This window comes from Zootoca vivipara, chromosome 1 (genome assembly GCF_965207765.1).
Source record: "Zootoca vivipara chromosome 1, rZooViv2.hap1.1, whole genome shotgun sequence".
In the NCBI taxonomy this organism is placed as follows: Eukaryota; Metazoa; Chordata; class Lepidosauria; order Squamata; family Lacertidae; genus Zootoca; species Zootoca vivipara.
This window is the reverse complement of record NC_142582.1, coordinates 35,383,171-35,403,952: the sequence shown is the minus strand read 5'-3', so window position 1 is coordinate 35,403,952 and position 20,782 is coordinate 35,383,171. Positions and strand designations below refer to the sequence as shown.

General features: G+C 41.8%; 1 protein-coding gene across 14 annotated transcripts in view; it reads right to left on the bottom strand.

Moving 5' to 3' along the window:
• The window catches only part of QTMAN (queuosine-tRNA mannosyltransferase), a 341,618-nt gene that overhangs the window by 166,588 nt on the left and 154,248 nt on the right, over positions 1–20,782 (bottom strand). For all 14 annotated transcript variants that reach the window (XR_015948081.1, XR_015948080.1, XR_015948082.1 and 11 more), the window contains 2 exons: positions 20,211–20,555; positions 3,281–3,390 (listed from right to left, as the gene is read on the bottom strand). Coding sequence is in view for 10 of the 14 variants with exons in the window: in XM_088661745.1 (XP_088517871.1) it covers positions 3,281–3,390; positions 20,211–20,555 (455 nt within the window). In the remaining 4 variants the exon portion in view is untranslated. The remainder of the gene's footprint in view (positions 1–3,280; positions 3,391–20,210; positions 20,556–20,782) is intronic.

The following is a 20,782-nucleotide window of genomic DNA, read 5'->3' as shown; positions in this document are numbered from 1 at the left end:
TACTTCTGGGTTTGCTGCAGAGCACAACCTGAAAAGACGCAACCTGAAGGGGCTGTAACCCGAGGTATGACTGTACTGGCTGGGCGATAAACCCGAGGTATGATTGTACTGGCTGGGCGATAAACCCGAGGTATGACTGTACTGGCTGGGCGATAAACCCGAGGTATGATTGTACTGGCTGGGCGATAATTTACCATAGTGGCGAGGTCCATAAGAATCCAATATACTTTGAAACAGAGCTGAACAGGAAATGGGAGATGAAAAGCCATGCAGAAAATGCTGGTGGAATGTACCTATCTGCACATTGGAAACGGCCTCTTAGCTTTTATGAAGTCTGGCTGTCTGCACTGACCAGGGTTTCAGACAGGAATCTTTCTCAGCCCTACCTGGAGATGCCAGAGATGGAACGTGACAGCTTCTGCATATGATGCATAGGCTCTGTCACTCTATATCTCTATATCTGTGCTTTATGGACCAGCATGCACTCTGATAACAAAGAAGATCTGCACATGGAGACAGATGTCTTCATTGGATTTGGAGCTGGAGGATAAGCCAGATGTGAATCAGGATACAACTGCTGTCCATCCTCACCACATTGCTTCAACATGCTGTGTAATTTTAGCCATGCATCCTCACACTTCCTCAGTCCACATTCTGGCACAACTAAACATGTATACCAATGTGTGACTATGGGCCAGACTGAGGCATTGGCGTCTTCTGAAATCTGTAGGAATCTTCTAATCAAAACTGGGCATAGTATTCACACTTACGAGCACCTAGAGAACTTCGTGGCTACACAGATGCATTTTTCACTAAGCAGATTAATATGTTACAAGTCCCTTGCTGCAATAAACAAATGGTTAGAACATTAAACTGGACTAATTTAATGATATTGTAAATATAACAGGCTCTTACTTGCGGTTTAAAAGTTGCGATAGACTTTCAAGAAAGCAGTAATCTTTTACTTGTTGAATCAAAGCTTTACTATCTCACGTATTTATAATACTTGAACCTAGGTTGTTTGTTTGTTTTGCCACAAAGCCAAGAAAGTCTCCCACCATTCTGACCAGCTACGGGCAACAGACCACGGGCGCTTTAACAACTCTACTAATTGTGGTCTTGTTAAAGAGAAAAACTGGTTACAGTGATATCTTTATTTGGCAGAATTCAAATGGATGCACTGAGATCCATAGGATAGGATCACTTCATACAATACTTTTTTGTACTTGTATGATCACCCAAGAACAAAATTCATGCAATAAGGTTCTCAGCTGAACAGCACAGGTGTATAGGCTTATCCCCTTGGCTCTTTAAAATTTATATGAACTGGGGCCCAAGTCTTTCACATTTTATTTACTTATCCTAACCCGTGGCAAGCAGTGGCAGGGCTTGATGGAGCCCACATGCACAGTCTCACTGCTTGCACCAGCCAGGATAGAAAGCTGAGGGCCAAGTTAAAAATGGTCCTTTGCTTTGCCAGTTTTCAGGCTGGTGCAGTGAAAAGGCCTGTTATCACCATGTGATGGTGGCAGGAATGACTTAGGATCCACTGGATCCTGTATAGATTCATCCCACCCCCCAAAATGCCCCATTTTGGAGGTTTCCACTAGCTACCACCACCTTTCTATCATTTGGGTGGGTGCACTGGGGTGCTTCTTATCTATGGAGCTCCCCAACCAGTGGAAGCCAGAGGACAGACACACTCACCCTGTGCAACCCCTGTCCAGCATAAGGAAATAAGGGGGTTGGATTGCTCTGTTATTTATTTACCATATATAGCTATTCTACACCTAGAGTTCTCTAGGCAACTCACCAATTTTGGAGAACCTACAGTCATACCTCGGTTTTCGAACGTTTTGGCTCCTGAACGTCGCAAACCCAGAAGTGACTGTTCCGGTTTGCGAAGTATTTTTGGAAGCCCAACGTCTGACAGGGCTTCCAATTGGCTGTAGAAGCTTCCTGCAGCCAATCAGAAGCCACAATCTGGTTTTCGAAAGTTTTGGAAGTCGAACGAACTTCCAGAACGGATTCCATTTGACTTCCAAGGTATGACTGTGTAGTACCTAAAAACAGATACACAACAAGTTTTTTTAATTAAAACAAGTTTTTGATCTCCAAAGACACTTACTATGGTTGTTCTAACACTTCTAGGTTTATTTACTTGGATCCCCCACCCCGCCCAATGTGTTTTTTTGTGTGCAGATGACCAATTCAATAAAATATAGTGGTACCTTAGGTTACAAACACCTTGGGTTACAAACACTTCAGGTTACAGACTCCGCTAACCCAGAAGTAGTACCTCAGGTTAAGAACTGTACATCAAGATAAGAATGGAAATCGTGCGGCAGCGGGACGCCCCATTAGCTAAAGTGGTACCTCAGGTTAAGAATAGTTTCAGGTTAAGAATGGACCTCCAGAACAAATTAAGTTTGCAATGAGAGGTACCACTGTAAACATGTGGAGAATGACCACATAGAAAGTTTTATTATTATAATATGATATTAGGCTGCTGTCTAGATCCATGTTCTGAAATGAGAACCACTTTTCTGCTACATCAGATTGAAATGGAATCGCTCTTCCTGGTATCTCTTTGGTACATGTACAAAAAAGGCAACAACACCACACACAACTCTCCCCCCCCCCGAGCTAAAGGCAGGACAGAGGCACAAATTACATAGCAAATGAAAGAGATCAAAAGAGAAAGATCCCAGTCTTTATCAAGATGACTGATGAGCACCATAGGTTGGGTATTAAATCTGTTTATGTATGCAAAAGCACCTGATATTGACTATACTGGGGTTCCAGAACCTTGACTCAACAAGCCACCTACACTGCAATTTCATATGCATGTATGGAACAAATTTTTGTATGTACTCAGAAGGTACCGTATTTTCCAGTGTATAAGACCTTTTTTCTGAATATTTTTTGTGTGATAAATTGAGGGTTGGCTTATACACGGGTTAATATGCTAAGTAAGCAAGAGCTCCCCAAAATAGGGGTCGTCTTATATCATGGGGTCATGTTATAGACAAAAAAATACAGTAGGTCCCATGGAGTTCACTGGCATTTCCTCACAGTTAGAGCAGTATAGAGGATGCAGTTGCTAGCCGCTCTCAACAAAAAACAATTGCTGTTAACTTTTCTATACATACATATTTAATTTACCACTGTGCTGCTAGTTCCCACTTTTACCCAACTGCTCACTTTCAGGAAAAAAAAACATTACAAAATTGCCTGTTGTGATATCTATAAATGTAGAGATTGAAAAACAAATAAATACCTGGAACATCGGTGAAGGTCTCTCCAAGGACAGAAACATGAAAACTGAGGCCCATCGCTTTCATTTTCAGCAGCACTTGAAAGAAACTTTCGGGATCCTTATCGTGTTCCCTTGAAGTAAAACAAAGTGCACCCTGACTTTTGGACTGTTTATTTATAGAAAACATTGCATTTTATCAGAGCAACATTTGCACGGCATTCCAGGTCTATTGCAGAATGTCCAATTGCAGACTGCAATTTTAATCACCCTTACTTGGAAGAAAGCTTCTCTGAAATTTGTGAGACATACTTCCAAGTAAAGTTGCTTATAAGCACTCCCCCACCCCTCGTAACATGTTATGGAGATAAACACCCTTTGGGATATTTTAGCTGGGGAAAAGAAAAGAAAACCATTTGTTGAACTTTCCTCCAAACCAGCTCACAGTATAATACAATGGCAACTCATGTCAGAGGAAAGCCTTTGCAGAAATTCCAAGAGGTAAGTGATTTTTGAAGCTGACCCAAAGCAAGAGCTTTCATGGAGAGTGGAACACACTTATACTAGGCTTCACTCTGACTGGGCCCCTACTGTTTGCCTATGAGACTGCTGGCACATACAGCAGTCAATGAGAGCGCTCCCACCTTGATATGCTGAAGCTATGCCAGGCTTATCTTGCATACGATTCAACTTCAGAATCATTGCAAAGAAACAAGTTATGAATTGGCTCTGAAAAAGCTTCTGCCCTGGACCAGGACATGTTTTTAGTGTAAACTCATACTGCAGCAGATTTCCACCGATGCCTAATCATTTGCATCTTCAGGAAACTCACTTTTAAAATGACCCGGAAGTAAGGACAAGCTTTGGTACAGAGAATAGTTAGGTTGCTTATTATGTTGTTTGGCCAGTGAAAACAAACTGCAAAAAACTGCAAAATAGCCTTAAACGGCCATTGTAGAGGGATAACATGGCTGTCGGTGCTTAGGACTGAGCTTCAGTACTTTACTAAAGCTCGCCCTAAGCATTTGCAGCTATGTTATCCCTCTACAATGGCTACAGTTCTATTATATCAACTAAGTCCCATCGAACTCGGTGGGATTTGTTTCCAAGCAAGTGTGCATAGGATCAGGCTGCACAGCTCTTTTAACTCCAGCAGACTAGTGCTTTGTGATTTTGCTGGCAGTATAGCTTTTTACACATTCCAACACAAGCATTTTTAAGGTGGATTGGTAATTAAGACTGGGCCTCAGAAAGCCAATATTCCTCTATTATAATAGAAAGAAATTGCTTACAATTGTGTGCACATACCAAATGTGACTGATTCCTGATAGCTCAAGTGGCAGAAGAGAGACTGGGAAAGAAAGACTGGGTGGCATAGTTCAAATGATAATATTACAAGGAATTTAAGTTTACATTGGTACCTCTTTTCTGCAACACTCCCTTTGTCTCACTCAGCCCCCACCAGCCCCCCACTCTGCCTCCATTTCTGGTTTAGCACTAAACCATAAATCAACTGTGTGGGAAGGTGCCATCTAGACAAAACCTAAACATGCTGAAAACGAACATCATTTCCTACAATCTGGCTACTTACATTAATAGTACAATGAGCGATTACCCGTTTGAAGGTATATTTTGCCTTTTGATCTAACTGCTCTGTTTTAAATCACCGTTCTTCGCCCAGAAGTAAACCAGATGCCCTGGCTTCAAGCATTTTTTTTTGTTTTTGTTTAGAAACTCCTACCATATTTATTCTCAAGTTATAGGAAACATGACAGTCTAGTGGTAGAAGTGGTGCATTGCCCTCATAGGCTAATTACGAAGAATGAATATGCCGGTTTATCTCATAATAACTATCAGAAGTATTAATAATTATATCACTTGAGAAATCTCATGCTAAATGGCATCTGTATCTCTGCATGTGTTAATTTCCAAGTCAGTCAATATTTTTGGTTATCTGATGTCAAACAAAGATCTCCTAATTAAACATCACCTTCCCAGGTTTTCAAATCAGAAGCTGTAAGGTCTAAAGAATGGGATTGCTATAAATATATATATATACAGAATTAGCATCAACAAGTTGTACATCTTCCAGCTTGTGTGTGTTTCCAGTAATAAAAAGGAATGCCTTGCGATATGCTTTGCAACTGTACACCCTGAAGATTCAGTAGGATTGTAACGAGAGAGAGAGAAAAGGAGACACAAGTACTGATAATTCAACAACTTTTTACACTGCCAAGAGAAAAGACTAGAATCACAACAATATATTTGTATTTATAGAGGCTGTTTCCAAATGTAAAATTCTGGGAAGCCAAATCCAGTGTCGCTTCAGGCACCGAGAGCTTTTGTAGAGTTTTGCAAAGTAGTGATCTGGTCCTCCAGATGTTATTGGACTGCAACTATCATCTTCTCTGACCACTTGCTGACAGCAACTGGTGTCCAACATCATCGGGAAGGCCACAGGTTTTCCATCCCTGTTCAGGGCCAATACTGAGCCAATAATAATGACTGTATTAACGGGCAATTGTAAGGATTTCTGAGGTGACATATTTGCAGTACTTTGGTCAAAATAATACAGAAATGTCAAGTACAGTCATACCTTGGAAGTTGAATGGAATCCGTTCCGGAAGTCCGTTCAACTTCCCAAAAATTCGGCAACCAAAACATTGGCACCTGCAGCCAATAGGAAGATGTGGAAGCCCCGTCGGACGTTCCGTCTTCCAAAATTGTTCACAAACCAGAAAAGTCACTTCCAGGTTTGCGGCATTTGAGAGCCAAAACGTTTGAGAACTAAGCTGTTCAAAAACCAAGGCCCGACTGTATCATCATCATAAGGTGATAAAAGACATATATGGTTCAGGATTTGGAAATATCTCAAAAAGGAACAGTTGTTTCGGTTTGGGGGCACTTATTTTAAGAAGCAAGGTGACAAACTGAAAGCTATCACAGATAAAGAGATGAAAAATGTAGTCGGGTTTCAGATATTTTACAAAAAGCCGGAAGAGGAGGGAAGGGGGAAAGCCGATTTTTAAAAATTGTGCCTATACTATAAAAGTGCACAGTTCTATGACACCACAGAGACAAACACGTAACAAACTTTCTTTCATCCAATTTTATTTTATTTTTCGTGAGGGAGGGAGGAAAAAGAACACATTTCAATAAAGGTGCAAAAAGAAGCAGTGGCGATTAAAATATAACTAAGTAGATCTATGTAGGGTGTTGTACAATTAGGGCAAGTTGTACAAGCTCAGAACTAGGTAAGGCTGCCTAGAAAAGCTATGTTGTTTCTTTCCTTGGAGGTTACAAAGAAGAAGAAGAAGAAATGAAGGCGACTCTGCCAGGACTGCCTTAACTATAATGAATCACATCTTAGAATAGGAGCCCATTCCTTCTGACTACATGGACCCTGCAAAACAAGTGGTTCTGCATGTCCGGTTGTTGAAAAACCAAGATAACTCGACACCAAGGAAATGTGAAGGCAATTTCAAAAACATAAAAGGAGTACTCAGAACAGGATGAGAAATGTACCAAGGCCACTACACTGTGTCCTATAGATCTCCTTGCAAGTTCAGGGAGAGCTGCTGCATTGTTCAGAAACCAGGAGGGATGTTTCCCTGCATGACTGATTTATTGATCCTTTATGGAGCAATGCTATCCTCTTTTGGAGAGTGGCTTGGTGGCAACGAGACATTGCAGACCTCCTTTTGGTGGCCAGAGAGGGGGATTCACAGTGGGCCCCCATGTGGCTGCAGAAAACCCAGCTGCTGTTGCAAACCTGCTCTCTCTGTTCTGAGAGTGGTGGGGTCCAAAATGGGGCAATCCAGTCTATAAGGGCAGGGGGAACTTTAGATACACCATATTCAAGGTCTTCTCAGTCTCAAGAAATGCCTCCAGGGGAGAAAAAATATGCTGGTCAAAATAACTACCAAGGTATTGCTAGGGAATGGGCAGGGAAAACAAACCAGGTGGAAAGAAGGGGACAGAGATAAAAAAGCCACCCCTCACATTCTGCCTGGGCCAGTCCAGTGCAAGTCTAGCAGGGCTCAGAAAGTACGTACCGTAAACATTCCTCCACCACAAACTCTCCACTTGTTCTCTCTCGGAAGACAAATTTGTACGAATTCGAATATAGATGTAGTAGAGAAATTTACAGCCCAATCCTAACCATATTTATTAGAAAGTAAGACCCATGCATTTCAGGGATTTACTCCTAAGTGCGCGTCGGACTGTAGCCTTTGTAATCAGAGGGGGGGGGAGCATTTCCCCACCCTCGCTTTTCACTAAATGAAGTCTCTTAGGGTACATCATGATACAATATAATTTCATACATAACTGACACGCGTGCAAATCTCTAAAGGTATTGTGTATGTTGAAAGGGTTATAAATAAGCTGAGCTAAAAGCAATATTAAAAAGGTCAATCTTAATCTTCTTAAAACATTTAACAAAGGAGCTTTCTAGTATTTCACTGGTACAGAAAATGCAAAACGGGGAGGTGGCAGGGGGAAGAGGCAGGCTTAATACTGTTTTTCAAACACGTAGCGCCTAACCAATGCACCTTTCTCAGTATCAGTAAATAAAACAAGAAAACCTCCCTTTCAGGTAGAGGCATATTGGTCTTCGGCTAATAAGGTAGACAGTATTCGAACATACCTGCAGCTCATAAGAGTGGGGGGGGGCTAATCTTATCACTCATCACATCTCCAGAGTTTGCTTATTTCCAAAGGTATCAAAGGTAGGAGAGAAGCAAATCCTGCTTCTTACTCTAAAGTTAAAATACAGTGTTTATTCTATAATTTGTGAAAACCACTGATGATCTCCTGAACAGAAATAACAGTATTGTGTACAGAGTAGCTGTCATGGCCAACTACCCAGTTACGGACATGGGGCAGCCAATCGACGTGGATTAAAAGACTGTAGCTGCCATGATCGATCGTCAACCAAAACAATTCGTTCTTATTTTAAAAAACACATGACGGTACAGTTCTTATGGGCAGTGAGCACGTGCATATGTGTATTTGCATGCATGTGTATGTAAAAGCCCTCTCTGTGGAGTCCCTGCTCCAAGTGCCCTCTTTATTACACTGAGGCAACAAATGGAGGGAGCCTTTTGTATTGATATGCCCTAACTCCATAAAAAGGCATGAGTGGCACCAATGTCAAAAGCCCTTTGCACTAGGAGACAATGTTCCCATGTGCCCAAGCATTTTATGGCTCTCCCTGTTGTACCCCAGCTTCAGTCGCTTCAGCAGGGGGAGCAGGGATGTCAGCTCCTTTTCGTGACCTACGTGTGGAGTAGAGTGCCTACGTGGAGGCTGAAGAAGGCTTTGGGAGCCAAGAGGGGAGGAACTCAATAGGTGGCAGGTACTGATCAACAGCCTGAACAGGAGGGTGCAGCACTGTTGCCAGAACCAGGTGTTGCTTTCACAGATGAGAGCAGAACCACCCACCCCAAAACAGCACATGCTTGCAATCCCAACATGCCTGCAAAGCGAGTAAGTCTTGCAAGCAAGAACATCATTTAAAAGCTTGGCAGGCAAGGCACGGAGACCGCTGGGACATTTTCGTTGCTTCTGCCCAGTTCTGAACATCTTGCCTGATTTCTGAACCCCTGAATCATGACTCTTGAACTCTGTGTCTGCTGCTGTGCCGTTAGTTGCCTGAATAAAGATCTCTTTCTTAAATGCACGTCAGAGCCTCTCTCTGTGTGTGTTGGGCATGAGGCGGGTTTTCAAAAAAAAAATATTAACAGGTACATGAAGGAAGCATCAAATTCTAATATTTTCTGGTGAGAATGCTAATGTGAACAGCACAAGAGAAGAAGCCATTATCTGCCAAGAAAATCTATTAGGAACGAAAAGGGACATGGCATGTGTGGTGGTATCCAAGAACACACCAACACTAAGAGAAATCAATTACTAAGCCCAGTTAATTCAATTCTGCACAGTGTTATTTCCAGCTAATATTTCCAGCTGAAGTTAGGGTATAGATATGCAGTTAACGGTATATAAAGCTCTTTTTTCTATGCTGGTGTATTCACACTATTCCTTTTCCTTTAAAAATTATTACATTGCTGTCAGCTCTTCACTGCTTACATCAGTTGGAGTTGGCTAGTTGAAAGGATACCTGTTTTGTTCCATTCAATAATTCCAGTATATTAGGAAAATTTCTCCCCATGAATACCCCTGAGTTTAGCAACATTCTCAGCATTAAAATCTACAAGGAGCATTAGAACCAGATCCTCTGTTGTGATCACACAGAGTGCATGTGAAATAAAGGAGGAGAGATGTTAGCAAATGCTAACATCATAGCATTTAAGATACTGTGACAACCACCACCCAAGCACCTGGGTCCTATGCTGCTTGGAGAAGGGAACCCAGGCCACAACAGAATATACCCCTCTCCAGTACCTTTGTAGCAAAAATGAACCAAAATTGGATGAACACAATCCTCTAGCCCTAACGTACAACTGCCCCTAAGCTTATCAGGCTTTTAAGCAGGATTCCTAACACACAGGTAGGCTTTTAAGCCTTTCTCCTAAGCTCCTCAAAACTTCTGTACCACTTGTGAGACCCTTGATCTACCCATCTTCTGGTTGTCTGTTTTCATGGACGTCTCTTGACAACAACAACAATCTTCTTCTCTTGGGATATCAAGCATGTTGTATCCAGCAGTGGCTACACATTTGTGTGAGGTGTGGAATCCAGGGTTCTGCAATTCCCTGCAACTCACGTACTGGGAGAAGCTTTACAGAGGTAAATGAAGCTACAGAGGGAAGATATTGGCCATGGTATGTAGTGATATTGAAAGGCACAAATCAGCTGCTCTGCACGGTGCTAGTAGAAGTGCTCAATGAAACTTAAAACTCAAGGAACACAGGATTAATTGATAATGATAAAACATTAAAAGGCCTCAGAAAATAACATATGTTTGTCAGCTGCCAATAAGACAATAACCTGGGTGTCAGGCAAGCTACCCCAAGGAGGGGATTCCACGGTGGGGTCTATCACTGGAAAGGTCCTTTCACTAGTAGCCACTCAACACTGGGTAGGGGCATCCAGAGAAGGGCCTCCAAACAAGATCTCAAAGTTGGGATAGATACATGTACTGGCTCCCAAGCCATTAGTGGCCTCCAGGGTCCACACCAGCACTTCGAATTGGACCTAGAAATGTACTAGAAGCTAGTAGAGATGACAAAGCATTTGTGTTATGCTTATATATTTTCCACTGGCTGCAATGTGCTTATGTTGTGCACATCTTTCTGTCTGAGGCAATAGGACGACAGCTGCAAACAGGATTCTTTTGTGGAGGTGCGGTGACACAAACTTGGATTCGATTCTGTACAGTAATTGCCTAATACTTCAGATGTAAGTAATAATCCAGAGACACCCAATGTGGTGCCCCTTCAGACTCCAATTCCCATTGGTCCCAACATGCATGGTCAATTGTAAAGGTTAAAGGGAACTGTAGTCTGAAAAACTATGGAGAGCACTTCATTGGTTAAAGGTAAAGGGACCCCTGGCCATTAGATCCAGTCATGACTGCCTCTGGGGTTGCGGCGCTCATCTCGCGTTATTGGCCGAGGGAGCCGGCGTACAGCTTCCAGGTCATGTGGCCAGCATGACAAAGCTGCTTCTGGCAAACCAAAGCAGCATACGGAAATGCCGTTTACCTTCCCGCTTGGAGCGGTACCTATTTATCTACTTGTACTTTGACGTGCTTTTGAACTGCTAGGTTGGCAGGAGCTGGGACCAAGCAACGGGAGCTCACCCCGTAGCAGGGATTCGAACCGCTGAGCTTCTGATCAGCAAGCCGTAGGCTCTGTGGTTTAACCCACAGCACCACCTGGGTCCCTATACTTCATTACTTACATCTGTAATAATTATAATGGGAGTTGCATGGTATAAAGAAGAGAGATGGAAGCAACAAATAAGAGGGAGATGAGAGGGCAAGAGTATGAGAGCAATGTATTATGGAAGGGTTCTAGGCAATGCACGTATATTATATACAATTGTAGGGAACATCTGTATACTACTTGCCAAGACCACATGGAGGAGTAAACTGGTACATCCTGAGGTTCAAAGAAGGTCATTCTTGATTTGTGGCTAACTTACACCATAGGAATTTTCAGAAAAAAACAAATATAAGTAGAATCATAAAATTGTAGAGTTGGAAGGTACCCTGAGGGTCATCTTGTCCAACCCCCTGCAGTAAAGGGATATGCAGTTGTCCCATACGGTAAAGATGTGTATCCCAGAAAGGCAAGTCGTCAAAAGGATGATACCTGACCTGGCTTCAGAAACAAGCTAACTACGCTCAGTTTCAGTATATAAGCTCACATTGTAGCTTCAGAAACAGTCCCACAGCTGGTGGAGGAGGGGGGCAGAGAAGAGAGAGGAAGGGGAAGCAAAGGGTGACACAGACACTGGGGTCCCTGTAAAGAAAAAGAGGCCTTCATATGCACTAGAACAGGGGATCCCAACTAAATTTTCTCGAGGACCCCTCATCGATCCGCTATTGTGACAAGGACCCCCATTAATTCCTAATCCTAAAAGGGGAATGGAAGGAGGGGAATTGAGAAGACAGGGTACCTGCGCAGTAGCGCACTAATGAAGCCGATGCATGCAAAGCATCTTGGGGAGGTGAGCGTTAGTAGAATGCGCGCGCTGCCTCTTTGCAAAACAGCAGTGTTTGTAAAGCGCCACCTAACGGCATACAGCAGAACTACTGCCTCTATCTAATTCTAGTTTTGCGCTAGACTCTGCTCATGCAGGAAGCGGCCAAAACAAAAAATCTGTTATGATACGAAATATATTTAATATACTTTTTATTCTAATAGCATCTTGCGGACCCCTCTGGCATAGCTCGCGGACCCCTGGGGGTCCGCAGACCACCTGTTGGGAACCACTGCACTAATTGATAGTCATTGTAGCAAGCTGAACAGGTTTCTTGAAGTAGATATGCATATTGAAGTTTATGCTAGGCTTTTACAGTTTCTTGCAAAGACTCACATAGTCTGACACTCTGAAGAGGAGAATGGGGAAGCAGCAAAAAAACGAATGCTATTCTAGGCGGTATCAACAGAAGTATAGTGTCCAGATCAATATAGTACCATCTTGGTCAGACCACACCTGGAGTACTGTGCCCAGTTCTGGGTGGCACAATTTAGTAAGGATGCAGAGGAGGGTGACCAAGATGATCAAGGGTCTGGAAATCAAGCCTTATGAGGCATGGCTGAAAGAGTTGGGTATGTTAAGCCTGGTAAAGAGGAGACAACAAGGAAATAGGATAGCCATCTTCAAATATCTAAAGGGCTGTATCTAAAGATCAAAAAATTGAGCAAGCTTGTTTTCTCCTGCTCCAGAGGGTAGGACCTGAACCAATGGCTTCAAGTTACAAGAAAGGAGATTCTGTCTAAACACCAAGAAGAACTTTCTGACAGTAAAAGCTGTATGGCAGTGGAATGGGCACCCTCAGCAGGTGGTGAACTCTTTTCATTAGATGTTTTTAAGCAGAGGTTTCTGACCATCTGTCACGTATCCTTTAGCAGCTGAGATTCCTCCATTGCAGGGGATTGGATAAGATGAACCCTTAGGGGCCCTTCCAACTCTACAATTCTATGAAATCTGAAATATAGTATCTTAAGAGCAAAACATAAAAAGGAAAGGGTATCTTGACTAAAGCAAATAAATCTCCACAGGGTCAATTTGTGATGTTCCAAACAGATATGGCTGCAATAAGGGGAACCTTCTTATTTTCTTAGAACACAATCCTTGTCTACACATAGATCAAGAGTGCCCTGTTTCTCCAGTACCTCTTGGTGGGCATAAATAGGCAGGGCAATGTGCCAGGGAATTCCAGGGACTGGAAGGCCTGTACACATAAATTCTATATCCCCAATCCAGTTTCCCCTCTCTGCTTAGTTAAGTTACACAAATCCTGAACAAATCTATGGAGAAAGAGTGCTCTACCAAGTCATAGGGGAATCACTCTGCATGCAATCAGTTTCAACTTTTAAGAATGAATGAGGGAGGCATATCTTAGTTTCTAAATACCTAAGACTGTTGGTCTTAAGAAGATATACGATGGGGGGGGGGAACCAAAAGTTTTTGAGGAGACAATGGTATAATATAAAGAATATGAGAATATAATTCTTTTTGAGCCTCTTAAATTCTTCTGTGTCGGAACAGAAAAATGCTGAAAACACAGTAAATAAAAGGAGAGCTTCACTAAATCATTTGCGACTTATAAAAGTTAAAACGCCTGCTCAGTGATCTCAATAAAACTTGTGGCAAATATATCTAATATTCCCAGAAACCAAAGCCGCATCACAAATAGCAGCAGCAGCAACAAAAATCCATTGTGTTGCTAAACCTACTAGATAGCTTTCTGTAAACAAGATATTTACCATCACCAACATGAATTTAGTTCTTCAAAAATTTCAGTTTCTGAAGGTCAGATAACTAACTGCTTAATAGAGAGAATCAAAGTGGTACCTCTGAATATCTCCAAGCTCTGATGGGCTTATATTCTGCTCCTTAGGTGAGGTATTAGCAAAGCTTATTTATTTTCATTTCCAAGGCTTTTATTTGCCCATTCCCTTGTGGTAAAGCTGATTTCCATGATGATTCCCTTCTTAATTTTAATACCCTTTTTACTCATCATATAGACATAAGAATTTTCCTAAAATAATGAAACCCTTCCAAAGGAAATGAAGACAACTAAGAGGAGAGGAGGGGGTGGGGAGTCAGCAAAAGCTTACTTTTCAATTAATTGATCCTCTGTCATATGCATACATGAAATATTTTTTATATGCAGGGAAAATAAGGTTAATTAACATAAAAACCCTTCACTCGTCGAGGTGTTGAATTTTGTATTTTATCCATGCTGCTGTAAGCGCCTTGATTTCCCAGTAATGACCTAGTTCTCCTAATGAGTAACATTAACCCCTGGCTGTAGCTGTCCAGGACTTAATTGTCAACTGGAGCTGAAATAGGAGAGTATGCCGATCAGCAGGTATGTGGTATATTAACTCATGTCATTTCAGACCCTAATAAATAAATCTGTTGCTAAGGCAACAGGAACATCAGCTGTATCACTTTTTGTGTGTGTGCTTTATAAAAGAAAATGCCTTTCACACCGAGCTCTTAAAAAGGAAATTAACTATATGTAACCATAATTAGAAGAAACATCATTTCTCATCTTAGAAACATATCTACATTAATGAGAAAAGACACTGAAAAAGAAAACTGCTTTCTACTGTGATCAGGATAACTGAAATTATTCTCCCCTCAAGTGAAAGAATGCAATTTGAAATATGCACATTTGAATGAGAACCTGTGTAGTGGTGTTATGTACCAGGAAGGAGGCCCCATTGAACTTGCAGGGACTTGCTTTCCAAGTAAACTGAGACCCATACCTACTGAGAAGCGGGTGGGCAATAAAAGGGAGAATAAATGGGAAACCATGAAGACTGCTTATGCTTCAGAGTCTTCTTCCCTAAAACTGCCATCTGAGGCTTTGGTTTCTGGTTTTTACATCCCCTACTCCCTGGTAAAAGAAAAACATCTAAAATAACATATGGCAGGGATAGAGAACCTGTGACGCCACAGATGTTGTTGGACTACAACTCCCATCATCACTAACCATGCTAGCAGGGTTAATGGTAATTGTAGTCCAATAGCACCTGGAGGGCCGTAAAATCCCTATCCTTGACCAAAGAGCAGTATTCCCAGAAAGAAGAAACAGGTAAGAGAAGGTTAAGCACCCACTCCCACCTGACTCTTCCCTGTAAATACAACACATGTTCCCGTATAAGCAAAAGATGGGGTTGAGAACCCCATTTTTACACTCATAACAACATCTAGCTGGTCTTTTAAGGCCAACTTGAAAGGGAGCTTAGTAGATTAATACTATGACTCAAATAATTGACTGCAGTAACTTGAATTATTTTCACATATTTTGGCAAAGCATGAAAGACTGCGGCATGTCAGGCAAAGTGAATGACTGTGTTCGTCCCCACCTGTTCTACCCCCAGCTGACCTCTGCCTAATCAGGAACAGCTTTCTGCCAAACAGTAGTGTAAGTTACATTACCATGTTAGAAGCACAGTCCAGCACGCATAGGTCTGAAATTTAGTTTACAACCATTTCTCAGAGGAGAAATGAGTAAGTTCAATTCTATCACCTTTGTCTTGAATCAGGGCAACTTTTTAAAAAAGACTTTTTAAGTAGTTTGCCAATGTCAGAAGTTTGTGTTGGTCCTTGTTAATGGTGTGCCGCTGCTTGTTCTTCCTGCATTTCATTTTCCTCTGACCTCACTGTTCACAACTGCGTCCAGTCACATGTATTTAGAGAATTTAGACGGGGGGGGGGGCACTGACTATATCTGATGGACTCAAGTCCACACAAGCTCTTTCCATGATTAATGTGTTTGTATTTTAGGTAGTGCCCTCCAAATATTTCTAGACTCCAGCTTCCATCATGAGGACCAATGTTAGGGCTAGCACCACCACCAAGCAGCATTGGATCAGACAGCAGTAGCATATGCCAGGGTCAGGATCTCAACTCCTGTTCCTTGATTTCTACTGCACTACATTCAATTACCACATCAGGGTAGCAACATAAGTATAATCATACAGGCTTTCCTTACAGGACTGTGCAAATACCGTAGTCTCTGAGACTATTTGTGTGACGTGCTTAGACATTTGAAATGGGTTTAAAAATGTTTATCACCAACATCATCATTTAGAAGATGCAACACATTGGGGTTTGCCACACTCCCCGTTGGGTCAAAAGAGTCCTTGGGTGTGGCAAGCTTTTATTCAGCTGGACCATGAGATGGCATGGAAATGGGCCATGAGTGGATGGCATAGCTGCCAGGTCTCCCGCTGAAAAATGTGGGATCAGCAGCGGCGCGGCACCGGAAGTCACTTCTACGCATGTCTGGACATGCATAGAAACAACTTCCGGTGCCGGCGCCACCCAATTTTCGGTGCCCATACATGGGTAGCGTGGCACCGGAAATCGCTTCTACACATGTCCGGACATGCATAGAAGCGACTTCCGGTGCCACGCTACCCATGTATGGGGACTGGAAATCGGGCGGCGCCAGGAACCAAAATGGAGCCTCCCTGGCAGGTAGGAAATCTGGGGGATTTACGGGATTTTTTCCAATCCGGGCTGCCAGTGGGAAACGGTTTAAAATATGGGGGGGGGGTTCCCACAAAAAACGGGAGACTTGGCAGCTATGGTGGATGGCTACTGATAAAGTAAAGTACTCAGTCCTGGGCTCCTTTCCAACAGTAGTGCAAAGCTAAAGGTCGCAGTGTTGGACTGGTTGATGAAAGAAGCCTCTTGTCCCATACAGTTAATGGCCCAAGAGGAAATATGGGTCAGGGTATTTGTTTGCGATGAATGGAGGCCAGCAACAATATGTGATCCAGGTAAGGAAATATCACAATAAGGCAGGCATTCCCAAACTGCGGCCCTCCAGATGTTTTGGCCTACAGCCTAGCTAACAGGAGCAGTGGTCAGGGATGATGGGAATTGTAGTCCAAAACATCTGGAGGGCCAAAGTTTGGGGATGCCTGCAATAAGGTATTGCTGCATTTTAAGAGGTTTTCATAATTAGGTGAACTGGAAGCACAGCATGGTTTTAAAGAAAACAAAACCCACTTACAATAATCTTAACTTTTAAAAATTAGAAGCATATGTAATTTTCTGCAGAAGTACTGCTAGTAAGGTAGTCTAGTGCAAATAAATGGCCAAAATGATAACAGTGGTGAGAAAGCATCTTGAAGGAGTAACAGCACACTTTGACAATATTTTCACACAGCCCCTCCACATCCTCCCTATTACATCAATTACCAAAACCTGGTGTTTGCTTAATGAGATCATTTCAGGGCCTCAGAAGGGAATATTTCAATCTGCAAATGCCCCAATAAGGCACAGAAAAGCGTTAGTCACTAATGCAGTGAATCAAATGTGTGTGTGTGTGTGTGTGTGTGTGTGTGTGTCCCTGTTTGTCTCATCTGACACCCCAATGGTCGCTTAGAGCCTATTCTGTTTACCTGTATGATCTGGGCTCTCTATCGATGCTCCCCCGCAAAACCAAAGATATCGGGGTATAAAATGAGCGCTGAACTAAAATTCTTAATTTACTAATTCATATTCATCAAATTATAAAAGAGAGGGGAGGGGAAAACCCTGCATTTTTATGAGCATATTTACATAAATCATTTGCTGGAGCATCCTAACACTAAATGGTCGGAGTCGAGCCCCCTAACCATTTGCACGCATGCTTCTCCTCAGACATGAAAATATTGGCGTTTCAGATTTTCATTGAAAAGCCTGGCTGCGCTGGAACTCTAATGGGCTTAGAACAGTAAATTTTGAGGAAACTGATTGCTACCCCTGTAGCTAGTAAATGTCTGCCTAGACCCAGTGGCATTTGAAAAAAGTGTTTTATCATAAAATTATCCCAGCAGAGTCCATTCTGCAAGATAACATCATCATCATCACCATCATCATCAGTACTCTATGCAGGACCCAACAGCTCTGGCACAATATTGCCAGTCATTTATCTGTTGTCAGCACAGGTTACACACTGTAATCCTTGACTGCCTCGGAATTAGAATGTCTTTGATGTCCCCACAAGAGTTTTTTTGCCCGAAGGCTTTACCAATGCTCGGCGGCTCAGTGTTTATTCCTCGTAATCTTCCTCTCATCTCCAGGCTAGCAGTGACAGATGGTTATGGGCACACAATAGTATTAAGAGTTTGATATTTTTTTTTCTTTTTTATGCTGTGCTCTCTGTACAACAAATAGCTATCAGACGCGGGCCAGAGAGCTGACATGGCTCGCTTAGGTAATGGCAAACAAACAGCTCGGGTTGATGCTTTCTGTCATTTTCCCTGCTAACCCTGCTTGTTTTCATTGTATACTCTCAAAGGTAAACTATATTAACCTTATAGACTGTTATTAAAAAGATATATCTATATGAGCATAAAGTGCCTTTCTCCCCCCTCTCTTCTCCTCACTCTTTTGATTATGAAAGTAATACTGCTGACATATTGAACAAATATCGAATGTCAACATAAATTTTTAGTATGTGATAATATTCCCCTTCATATAGCCGTGTGTCAGGCGGGAACCCATGGATGATGCATAGCAGTAAATAACCCAAACAAAATTAGTTCTCTTGTCAGCTTCTACCTTGTATGTCCCCAGGCATCAGTAAAATTGACTGCACGCTAGATTTTCAAAATTAGCCCTAATGTTAGCTGTGTGTCTGGCAACCTCCAAGTTTCCAATGTTGTACTATATTACCCGTAAGGATGAATGTGTTACTTTTATATTTTGGCATTTGATCTTGCTGATGTGGCTTCCCCCCCCCCTTCCCCTCTCCTCCAAATTAAAAATAATTTAGCTTTAACAATAAGCATGTGCACAAACACCAGGCTGCATCTCTTTAAGCAACTAACTTTAGGCAATTAAATTAAATTAAACAAAACAAAAACCCAAATACACACAGAAAGAAAAGGAATTATTCAATTTAATATTGCTCATTTTATTAATTTAGCTTTGCCCTCCTTTATGCCGAATGCAGAATAAACGGAGGGCAAATGCTTTGTTTTTCATTTAGTCTGCAACTTAGGGGGGGGGAGCAATATATATTAAGACGAAGGCTTAGAATCATCAGAGTTTTGGCATTTACCTTGATGCACCTTTTTATTGTAAAAAGAAGAAGAAGAAAAAGAGCTAGGAACTATAGTATCAGACTAGAGAACTTCATAATCCTGACCACAAGTGGAATTGCAATTAATATCTGTCCTGAGCACATCAAATTGTAAAATAACCTATGAGAATACAGCATTTTTGAGCTAGCAGCAATAAAATATGATTAAAAATAAATGTAGCTCCCTGAGAAAGGCTATACAAGAAGTGTGAAGTTGATTAAACAAATCCAAAGACAGATTCCACATCGACTTCCAATTCCTACATTTTATGTTCAGACATTTAGAGTCAAAGATGAAAATCCCTTTAGGTACCAGATGCTGCAGATCATCTGGGAGAGCTTCTGGAGTTTTAATGTGCTGGAAGTCAAATCCTCTGCAAAGGCGATTTGCCCTGTCGGTGTGGTGTACTTATTGCTTCACCTGCGAACAGTTGCTCTCAGAAAATCTGACCTACTGATCGACCCAGCATCTCTGAAATAAACAGACTATAATCTGTGGATGAAGTGAACTCTAATCAGGCCACATGCAGATTAAACAAACTGTGAGGAATAAAAACTAGATTAAAATGTTCGTGCCCAATACCGGAAGATTATCAGGACATTTTACCTCTTTAAATCCTAATTTATGGTGGGAGTCAAGCTAAACTTTATATATTTGCAGTGATTATGTGGCATGGTAGATTTTCCTCAGTTTAGAGAAGATTTTGTGATCAGGTATTTGTGTCAACAGCTTGAAAAGCAGCAGTTTTCGTGTAGGAATATTCCATTCTATCCGTCTATCTACAGAGCCTTACATATGTGCATATGTTTTAAAAATCTGGACAGGTATATAAAAAAACTACGACACAGAGCAGCATAGTATGGCCCTGAATTTTAACACCTAGTCAGTCACATTAGTATAATTAAGATAATTTAAATAACACTGCATATTAAACATCATTAGTGGACTGAAATGCTCTGAAACAGAGTTTTCAGCGTTTTACATATCATTTCAATGTCATAGCTATACCTCTTCTCCCCCACCCACACAACCCACCCACCCCTCTCGTGCGCTGAATGCCTGCTGTGAAATTCAGCTTTAAAAAGCCACCATTTGTTTTCAGTAGACCACTACCTTTGCAAAGATATAACATGCAGAATAAAACAATATTGGTACTAAATCAACATTGTATGTAATAACTCGTCTGAAGATATAGCATTTTCATTTGGTGTTATACTTACCACCTGTGTGGCCAAACAATGTGCAAAGGTTTCTCCAGATGGTCCAAACTAGCTGAGACGCTGCACAGGTTATCAGTTGCATGTTGGCTATCTTCCTCTTGACAAGGGGTTGTACTTTTCAAAGATGTAGGCTTGTCCAGATCTTCTAGTGTCAGTAGTTGGTTGGGCAGCCCCTCTGGTCCCAGGGAATGAAGTCCAGACTGTGGTTCACTATGTCTGGGACTAACGTCAGAGGCGCTGATGTTTATTCCACCATTCTTTTCTTGGAAAGGCAGACAGGCACCTCCATCTCCTTTAGCACCACACATCTTCTCAATATGGGCCAGTTTGTGTTCTGGCATAAACCTACAATTAAAAACAAAAACAAAATTAAATTATACTTGCTCCGAAATGGCATCAATTACTTATGTCCGCTTGCAATTTTTGAAAGCTATCTTTTTTATTATTAAAAAAAAAGACAAAAAGCTGCAATACAAAAGCTGCTTGAATGGTTCTGCATAGTGGTGGCTCTATCATCTTAAAATTCATTTGCCACATGATAGAGAAAACAAAGAGCCAAGTGCTTCCAGGGG